Raw genomic sequence first — 10,654 nt, 5'->3', positions numbered from 1 at the left:
TATATGTGGGTGTCCGTCTAAACTATTCTCTTACTTTTCCTTTTTCTTAATAAAGCACTCTTGCCTGTGATATTTTCCTATCACCTTTTTGAAAGTGACTTTTACGAAATTGCTTATTAGTAATGTTCCACTTTTCCCCTTCCTATAGGAGATTATTCAAACTGATTGCATATTTTTAGTTGTTCCACCATCCCTTCCCTTTAGTATGTTTGCTGTGAATTTAGTGAAGATAGCTTAGAGATAGTAATTAGAATCTGAATATTAAGTACCCTTATTAGCCCTATTCATCCAATTTGCCTTAGTTTAAAGTTCGTACTGATTAGTATGTTCCCAAATGTGCATACCCTGTAGTAATTCCTTAGTACTCTATGGTGCTTGCCTTAATCCATAGTTACATTTTGGCTTTGATCCTGATTATTGATGTTCTGATTTGTGTTTGCATTATAATCATGGCATTTTCATTCTAAACTAACTTCATATAAACTCTTAAAACTCCATCAGGTGTCTGTGGTCATTACATATCACCAAAGTGTCATTAAATGAATTAAATGTGTAAGGTATTTCTACTCTGATAGGAAACTTGTCACCTATTCACTGCTAGCTCCTGATCCATCAGGAGTAATGTGCCTGTGGTAAGTCAGGTACATGAATAGTAAATGGTGAGAGAGAGAGTCACCCACTGAATTACTCATAGTAGCGGGTAAGAATCACCCGGTTCACGCAAACTCAGTCATCATATGCACGCCAGGGCCCAGTGCGTGGAAATTGGTAAAATAGTGACCCGGGTGACCTGCGCGCTCTATCACCTGCGCCTAATCTCCTCAGAAAATACACGCTGATTGCCTGCCCTGACGCTCCCTCTATCTCGCGCTCCTGGACCCTACCATTATGCGCGAAATCCGCAGGGGGAGACGTCTCGCGCCGCTCCCCCTGCGGAGCCATTCTCACCACAGTTCACAAAATCTAAAAACATGAGCGCTAAGTTTTTTGGGCTATAGGGAGTTAAAATCCCTTTTAAACTATCGCTTTTACATATCCCATTGTACCACCAACAATTTTGAGAAGTCTGTAATATGAGCACATCACACTACTTCATCAAATGCAATTACAATACAAGAAGTTAGGAACTGTCGGCATGGCATGCATTGTTAAGAGTTCATTCTTCAAATGACTTTTAAAACTGTGATGCCCAGTCGACTTAGATTCGTATGTCGACACTATAAAGTAGTTTTGATTCAATGTCAGTAATCCCATAAATACGGAGAAAAAGCGACCCTACTAAAACGGTTATGCGATTGCCATTATAATGCGTCTACTACTGTGATATGCACCGGCGTCCTTCTTTTGTTTCGAACATAAAATATCAATGGGAACCTTACCTGTTTATAATCTATATTACACATCAACCAATCCCTGCCAAGCCCCGGAAGCGTCCAGGGGCGTGTGGGTTGAGTTTACCATTCAAGCTCCGCCTCCTCCGGGTGGCTTCTCCGCCTTGCACGCCTCGCCACGTATCCTTAGGACGGTCGCGAGCGATTGGAGGAGAACTGACTGCTAGGCAACCAATGAATATGGCGCTTTCGTCTTCCCCCTGTATGCCCCGCCCATCTTCCAGTTCCCGAGTCCCTTTTTGGGCTGATCCCTGGAGTAAATGGTCCGCGCGGAGCAAACTGTGCTGAACATTCAAAAACTTTGAGATCTTTATAATTAATTGTTTTCCTCGCACTTTCCCTTGACTCAGATGGTGGTACAGAATCCGATGCCCTGTGGTATAAAGAACGGAGTGCATTAGTCGGTTGGTGCATGCACCGGTAACATTTTATCTGGCATTTTAATTTGTTCCAGAACATTTAGATATATTTTCTCCTTTGCATCGCTGAATGGCAATTCTTTTCTGGGATGCAGGTTATGTATTGCGTTGCATGAGAAAGAGTCGCAAGGCACTTTTACATTTTCTATATGATTGAATAAACGATCGTGTTTGCGCTTTTATATCCTCCTACTTGGCTTAATTGCTTAACTTCACGCCCATTCCTGGGCAACAAGTTACGTACTCCATTGCGGTGTCAAGACCAGACGGTGCATTTTTTAAGAGACAGCTTGTCTCGGTTGCAAGTAGTTGTACCCAGCCATCATGTCATCACGGCAGAGGAAGGGAAAAGGTGTCCATGGGACACCCTCCGCGCGCAGTAGCGAGGACGTTAATTCCACCCCGCAGCCTCCCCGTGAGTCTAGGAGCTCCTCGTTTCGGTCTGCAGCTCCCTCCCCCTCACGGATCCATGCATTGATATGGCCTCTCCTGGCTCTGCTGGCAGGAGCCCTCGGGACCCTTGCCTGGCTGTACCTGGCACAGAGGGATGGGCTGCGGGAACTGCATCAAGAGCTGCTGTCCTTGCGGAACAGGCTCCCCCGGGAGCTGGAGGGACTGAAGGAGCAGATGCTGCGAGAGCAAGAGGACAAGGTATGATTTATAAATAATTCTGTTTCATCCGTCTCGTCAGTACATTAGATCATTTGCACGTTTGCCTCGCTTTTCCCACCCTTCTTTACCCAAGACCTTCCAGTCTCTTCTGCACATGTCCTCCTCCTGTCCACAAAAGTTCCTCCTCACGCCTTCATTTCCGTATAAGCCATACACGTTGTTTCTTATTCATGCTCGTCCTCCCTCTTCCAGGCGTGTAAGTACTGTGAACTTGTTTTTTTTTTTTTTTTTTTTTTTGTCTGTCTGCAACATTAAACTGGGTTGAACTTGTAAGCCTGTGTTTTCAATTGTGACATCCAAATAACAAGTCCGAGCATGCACACTGATGTTGTCTAAGTAATTAGCATTGGCAGAAAGCCACTTTCATGGTAATGGTCCAGTTGATAGCCAGGACTGTTTGTATTCCAGCATTAGCATTTAGCGATATGAGATACTAATTATACATGGGCCATGGCTATCTTGTGCTCTGTAAAGCAATATCTTCAGCTCTTTAATGAATTGGAGGAGCAATGGAGAATGTTGGAGGTACGTAGGGCTTCTGTTCAGATTTTGTGCCAGGACTCATTTGAGAAGAACCTCTTACTGTTGGAATGTGCCGCATAAAGTGGTGGTCAATGGTTATGCTGTTGAAGACCCAATCAGTAGGTGTTAAATCCATGGAATGATTTGAAATCGCGCAGCTCAAGTTTTCATTTAGATTAGTTAAAGAAGATCTGTGTGATAGCCTAATATAATACTTAACTAAGAGCAGACTTGAATTTCTTCAGACCTTGCTCCATGTGAATAGTGTTAGAAAACACTGCTGTTGTAAGAGTTGTCAGTGGGGTTCTGCAGGAATTGTCTATGGGGCTTCAGGTTGTAGGCATCAGCAAGTAGATGCAGAAAGACACATTGAGGGATTGGCAGCAACATAGAACTAGAGACACAACTCAAGCAACTGCTTTAAATTCCTGTTCTCAGAAAAGCATGCTTGTTTGAACGTATGTTGTTCACCATAAACCAGAAGGCATGTGATCTTGCCTGGTGTGGTTGAGGGAAAGATGCAGCTTTTGTAAAAGACCCAATTCCCCACATGCCTACCAAAAGGCACTTGTCAGGGCATGTACGGTCACTGGAAACTCTGCTTCTTAATATGATAATGTTGGAACTTATTTGCACAATAAGTTACTCACAGTAAATTAGCACAAGACGAAATTGCACTGAAATGTTAAACAAAGAATAAAGCTTGTTAATCATCACAAGCCAGCCAAGGTCAGGATTTGCCGAATTCTATTTCCGACCATAAGTAGGATTGCTAGGATGCATTATTCAGAAAATGCTGTGCTTGTAAGTCTTCATTCAGCTCGGTGCTGAAATCTAGGAACAGGTTTGAAGTGTGGGTCTTATGCTAAAAATCCAGTCAAGTTTTTAATTCGTAATTCGGAACTCCTAAGAGGTTCACATAACATGGAAAAAAAGTGCTGCATAATATTTATTTATCGAGTTATGTATAGCACTAACTTGACCCAAAGGTATCAGAGCATTTTACAGAGTTATTAGCAGTTACCTGAGTTGCATATGGAGTTAATAAGAATACATAGTAACAGTATATAAAAGAAGTATACAACAGACAGTATGATGTGTGGATGATATTATTCTGAGGTAGGGTGTTAAAAAAGTGGGGAGAGTAGAATCACAGTTTTTCCCAGAGGTAGTGATGCTCATATTTATTTGAAGAGTGTGGGGTAAGGGCAACAGGTCAGTCAGATGGCTAATGTGGGAGGGTGTAGGTATTTATTGAGAAGATGAAGTTTAAGTTTCTTCCTGTAGTGAAGGAATGATTGGTTGCCAGCAGATCCTGAGGCAGCGAGTTCCAGATTCTGGGAGAGTTCCCGGAGATGAAATGGGTGCAAGATTTTTCTTTCTTAAATTAGGGCAGAATCTAGAGTAGACTGTTAGAGCTTCTAAGAGGTATTTTTGGACCGGCTTTTGTTAGTTTGTTTGCGAGGTAGACTGTTTTTTCCATGTAGAGAACTTTGTGGGTTATGCAGGCAGTTGTGAGAATACATCTTGCCTCTATTGGTAGCTAGTTGAGTTTCTTGAGGGTGGGAGTGATATGCTGAAAGCAACTCTTCCCCGACAGTTGTCTGGCCGCTGTGCAGAGTATAGCTTTCTTTCGAAGGGGCAGAGTGTGTTTTTGGGGTGCCAGTGAGCGTTGCGTTAACGTAGTCTAGCTTGGAGAGGACTAAGGATTGCACCACATTCTTCAGGTCTTTGACGGGGATGAAGGGTTTGATTTTTGTTTTTAGGTGCTTCAGCATGTAAAAGGCACTTTTAGTGGAGGTCTTAATGCACTCTTTCATGTTCAGGTTTCAGTCATGCGTAATCCGCAAAGGTTTGACAGAACTGGAGATGGATAGTTTGCAGTTTAATGCAGTGAGGTTGTCAAGCCAGATATCTACGGCAAATGACTTTACTTTCAGTTGGATGAAGAGGAGTTCGGTTTTGTTGGGGTTGAGCTTAAGATGGCTGTTGGTCAGCCGGGATTGAATCATGGAGAGAGTGCTGTTTAGTTACTGGATGTCTTGAAGTGACAACATTTTAAGGTAGTGTTGGGTGTCACAGGGGTGTGGAAATTTTTTCATAATCTACTTGTTCATGGGACAAAATGCAACATAAACCTACATGTCCTGTAAGTCAATCAACTTGTCCCACCTATTCCCAAATCAATTATGTGGGATGACACAGAGCCAATTATGGATTTTTGTTTTAATAAAACTGACCAGTGATTTATCAATTATTTGCCCAAATGTTGTTGGCAAACTTTACTTTATTGCTTAGAAAAGCGATAATCCCCAGTTGAGGAGGTGCGGTCTATCATGAGACGTCTGGCCTGCTTCCAACCTAATTAGTTCTTCCTCTATCATCTTGCCAAACTGGCGTACTCACTGCGCATACACACAACTCAACTACAATGACACACTCTCCCGGGAGAAACAAACACACCCACTGCACACTCGAACATCTTTGCACAGACACATAGCTAAGCTAAAGATGCATAGACTCATATCTCACTGAATGGACAAACACAAAAAAAACATGCAGGACCACATCTCTAGAGACTTACCCCAGCACAGACATAAACACACCCACTATAGATATACCCAAGCGCTCTCTATTAAAAAGCTGTACCTGACAGGAACGGTTTGCATAAGGTGCCTAATTTGGCACTGACTGGAGCAGAAATACTGCCCGCAAAGATATCCACGGATTTCCAAAAAGGCTGGAAGAAGCCACTAATTTTCTCTTCTAAGGTAGGACATTCTACAAATGTATAAAAAATATAAATGTATGTGGCAGAAGGGGAAGAGTTTGTAGGAAGTTTAGGATTAGGTGGCAGTGATGTCCAGCATTGGTCCATGAGGGCAGGTCAGAATAGAATCCATGGCCAGGCTTTCAAAATGACCACTTACTATTCAAATTCCTTCTAACGAGATTAAGTTAATATCTGTTTATTTTATGTGATAATCCTGAAAATCTAGTATGCGTTTGGCCGTCCTCAGTACACGTTGCACACACTTAGTCTCTTTGGCTGTTTAAGGCTCTCTTCTATGCCAATGCTTGCTTTAACTTCGGTTCACAAATAGCACAGCTTTTCAGCTGGTTAGGCTCAGAGTGCAGATGTGCACTTGTAAAAGATACACCTACATTTTATTGTGAGTTAATATTTTCTGAGGTGGGAGACGAGGGTGTTTCAGAGTTGGAATTCCCCGGGAAGTTTGTGCACACTCACAAAATAATGCATTTGGGAGTTTTTACAAATCTTGCCACAGCCTATTCGCATTATGGGCAAATATTTGCTCCTATCAAAGTTCGGACAAAATCTGTGTCCAGGGTGGAAGTGGGAAGAAAACACCACCTAATTTGGTGGGATTGTAGGGAAATGTCTCACTGCTTGCTTTGTAGTTCCTTTTACAGAGAGCATGGAGAGAATTTGGAGACAGTATTACTGTTGGGCAAACTACTTGTTGACTAAAAAGTATGTTGTTTTCACTCTTATGCATAATATATAATTAAATTATACAGTTTCAATCAATAATTCCCCAGTAGAGTGCAGCTATGTGTTTTGTTTGTGCTTAGAAATGGCAGGCGTGCAGGTTGAAGCACTATATTAAATACTGCTTCTTTTTAAAAATGTATTCTTTCAGACCATTGAGGATCCATACTATTCAGATGTGAAAAGAATATCCTGCCCAGACCCTTATGATGGCAAAGTATTAGAATTAAATTGAATATATTCCTACATTGGTTAATTGTAGACTATATTAATTCCTAATATTAGGCATCGGTTCCTCAGACAGACAGCCTCACGTTCTTTACTTGTTTTCTTTTCAAAACATGCCCTGTATGCTAGGTCGTCTATTTCAGGTGTTTCGCTGCAGTTCTCATTTCTGAAAAGGGTTAATTTCTGATATGCATTTCTATACGTCTTTGATATTCATTTACTCACAATAAAATGTCACTAGAGGTGGCCAACAATTGGCAGCAGAATGTCACTCGTTTTAAGTACACTGCAACCACGGAAATGTCACCCATAAGCAATGAAAAATCACCAGCTATGAGTACGACATCACACAAAAGGCCTTTAAAATGCTGGGCTAAGTGTGTAGCTAAAAGAGCCAAAGCTAAAAGAGCCAAACGCATAACTCTTACATTTTACACATAAGATAACCTTAAATAAAAATACCCTGAAATGCCTAAGCACACTGACATCTTGTCAGCGCCTCTCCCGAACAAAGCTCACCTTTCAGAACCTGACTAACAAGGTCTGTGCCCTCCGAGTAGCAAATCAGAGTCACTTGGTCCGGAACTTGATGCACAATCCAACTCCACTGCTCTCTTTAGCACAGCTACAGCTCCAACCCCTGCAGAGCCACCTTAAGAGGGAGGGGTGGGGGGGAGGGGGGAGGGAGGGGTGGGGGGGAGGGGGGAGGAAGGGGTGGGGGGGGGGGGTGAGCAGACCAAGACAACTGTTGTGTGTGAAAAAGGCCGCTTTATTGAAACAGGTGCACATTAACAAATTAAAAACCTCGGCCAAGCCTTACAAAACTAGTCCTCACTAAATATGATATCTCTTCAACCCCCAATCACCACCCCCACCCCTAACACGTCATCAAACCCGCCCCCACCCGTACATTACATAATTACAATTCAAACAATGCAGAGACCCTGCATAATAATTTCAACTTATCAAATCCCCCAAACCATAACACAACTCCCCAATTTGTCCCCCAACCTATTTAACCTACCCCAAAATTATCCTGCCCAAATCCCCCTGACAATGCCCCAACTTAAACACGTACCAAAACGACATCTTGACAATCCTGACAAAAACACCAAAATCCCCGCACTGCACCTGTTCTAAGCGACAAATTAACAATAAGAAACACCCCATGTCCACCTGTTCCGAAAAACACCCAGAAGAAAAGCAGAGGAAAACACAAAAAACTGAGAAAAAAGGAGGAGGGGGGCGGGGGGGGGAGAAGGAAAGGGATGAAAGAAAAGAAAACGGAAAGAAAAAATAGATGGGAGGGAAAAAAACATTTCTGACTACAATAACCACCCGGCCACCAGGTCACCGAACCTAAAATGGTGGCCGGGAGGAGGAGCCCGAGGCATTAATACCTGGGCTCCATTTGGGAGGAAAAAAGAAGCCCAAAATATGAAAAACCAGCCCAATTGGGCTTCTAACCCACCCCAAAGCCCTCCTAAACCGCCCCGGGGGGACCTCCTTGCGGTCGGCTGCCCCCCCCCCCCAAAATCCCCCTTGGGAGGGAGGGGTGGGGGGTGGGGGGGTGAGTAGACCAAGACAACTGTTGTGTGTGTGAAAAAGGCCGCTTTATTGAAACAGGTGCACATTAACAAATTAAAAACCTCGGCCAAGCCTTACAAAACTAGTCCTCACTAAATATGATATCTCCTCAACCCCCAATCACCACTCCCACCCCTAACACGTCATCAAACCCGCCCCCACCCGTACATAACATAATTACAATTCAAACAATGCAAAGACCCTGCATAATAATTTCAACTTATCAAATCCCCCAAATCATAACACAACTCCCCAATTTGTCCCCCAACAAATCTAGGTCCCCCAACCTATGTAACCTACCCCAAAATTATCCTGCCCAAATCCCCCTGACAATGCCCCAACTTAAACACGTACCAAAACAACATCTTGACAATCCTGACAAAAACATCAAAATCCCCGCCACCCAGAAAGAGGGGGGGGCGAAATACACCCCCCCTTTCTGCCCCCCCAAATCGCGGAAAAAATTGAAGCCAGAAGAAATAAACCTATGTCGCAAACTGCTGAATCTTCAAACAACGAGACAAAACCTCTCTCAATTCAAGGAGATAAAGATCCATATAGATCCTGGAAAGATGTACACCGCCACCACGAAAAAACTCCACCACGTCATACCTGATGTCACCATGTGTCACACGACCGAAACCCAGACCTCTACAAAATCTGGAAACCTCAAGGTTGATCTTCCTACGAGCTCCATCAATTGCCTTGGGCTTAATTGCACCTCTCCAGGACCTCCGCGGAACAAATTCAGTCCAAAAAACATGGCACCCCGACCACTGCTGCCTCAACAAAGAAAGATCTTTTTTCATCGCTCTCAACAAAACCACGCCCTTAACAGTGCACAAATCATTTTCTCCTAAGTGAATAACCAGGACATCCGGGCACTGGCCCCCGACCAACCAAGCATTAAGAGCAAGAATTAAATCCTTCCAAAGCATGCTTCCCCTTCCCTTCCAAATTACAGAAAAATAACGCTCGTTGAAACCCAACATAGAACCAAAATATCTATCACAAGCTTGTACAGCTGATCTCTTCATGAAAGAGTGTCCCACAATCCAAATGGTCAGGACTGCTGAACGGGGGCCAGCCACGGAACCTGAAACGAAAAAGGCAGTATCAAATTTAAGAAGAAGATGATTGCACCATCGCCTTTCCAGATTCACTACGCACACAGCGCTTAAAGCATGCTGAAGACCAACGACCCAAACGCATGATATCCTGACCAGACCAACCCCTGTTATGCGCTTCAGTAGCCGCTCCAATCCTAAAAGAGTGAGTACCAAATTTCTTATCATTCAAACCAAGGACCCGCAAAGCCTTACGGAGCACCATGCGCAATTGAAAATCCATAACCCTGGAACCATCAGCAGGTTGAAAAACTAAAGCATCCAGTTACCCCAGAAACAGACAACCAACGTCGCGCCCAGTGTAGAGGGCAGGTACCTAGAGGAGAAGACGCTTCCAACCAAACACTTTTACCTTTTGCTCTCTGGTCCGTTTTTGATCGAGATAACCACAAATGAACCCCTCTGTCTGACAAATGAACGTCCCCCCAAACAACCCCCCCAAGAAACTTAGAGCCTAACATCTCCGAAACTCTGAAAGCACCAAAAAACATCCACACCATGAGAGTGGAAAAAAGGCACGCTTCAAAATCATCCCTGCAAATCCGGGGCAACACCTCCACAACTCTAGCTAAATTTTGCCAAGACAATGGGCTCCGAACTGACTGCTCGCCTCCCCTCTCCCAGGACCAACCCTCCAACATTCTTTTCCCCACCTCACCAGCAGAAGGAGAGTTTCCCCACAAAAGCTTGCCCATAAAGGAAATGCCAGCCAACTTGCCAGCAATAGTAACCCTGGATAACTGCCTGTCTATCAACTCAAGAATAAACTGCACAACATCTTCTACCCGTCTCCAGCCCGAATCATGCCTGCAGGCCCCTGACGCCAAAAATTCTCTCCAAGCCAGTTCATATGCAGACCGAGTAGATAAGGACAACAAACCAGCCCATGGAATCTCTCCCACTGCGAACGAGACAAAGCATCCGCAATGTCATTGTCCACACCAGGAATGTGTAAGGCCCTGAAACCAATGTCATCCTTAAGGCAGCCCAACACAAAGACTCGGAGCAATTTCAAAATCTGCGTATCCCTGCCCGACTGCCTATTGATGATGTCCACCACAGCCAGATTGTCAATCCGAAAGAGAACTTTTTTGTGCGCCAACTCCTGTCCCCACAATGTTAAAGCCACTACCACCGGAAACAGCTCCAAAAAGACAATACTCCTACCGCCATCTCTCCACCTTGCCGGCCACT

General features: G+C 43.9%; 1 protein-coding gene across 1 annotated transcript in view; it reads left to right on the top strand.

Moving 5' to 3' along the window:
- Window positions 1–1,560: 1,560 nt before the first annotated feature.
- Window positions 1,561–10,654, top strand: part of LOC147712474 (uncharacterized) — a 119,013-nt gene continuing 109,919 nt past the window's right edge. Inside the window, exon 1 of the mRNA XM_086923162.1 lies at window positions 1,561–2,461. Within this exon, the coding sequence (XP_086779288.1) occupies window positions 2,135–2,461 (327 nt within the window). The 5' untranslated portion in view covers window positions 1,561–2,134. The remainder of the gene's footprint in view (window positions 2,462–10,654) is intronic.

This window comes from Lissotriton vulgaris, chromosome 5 (assembly GCF_964263255.1).
Source record: "Lissotriton vulgaris chromosome 5, aLisVul1.2, whole genome shotgun sequence".
Lineage (NCBI taxonomy): Eukaryota > Metazoa > Chordata > Amphibia > Caudata > Salamandridae > Lissotriton > Lissotriton vulgaris.
This window is presented reverse-complemented; position numbering and strand designations above follow the sequence as displayed.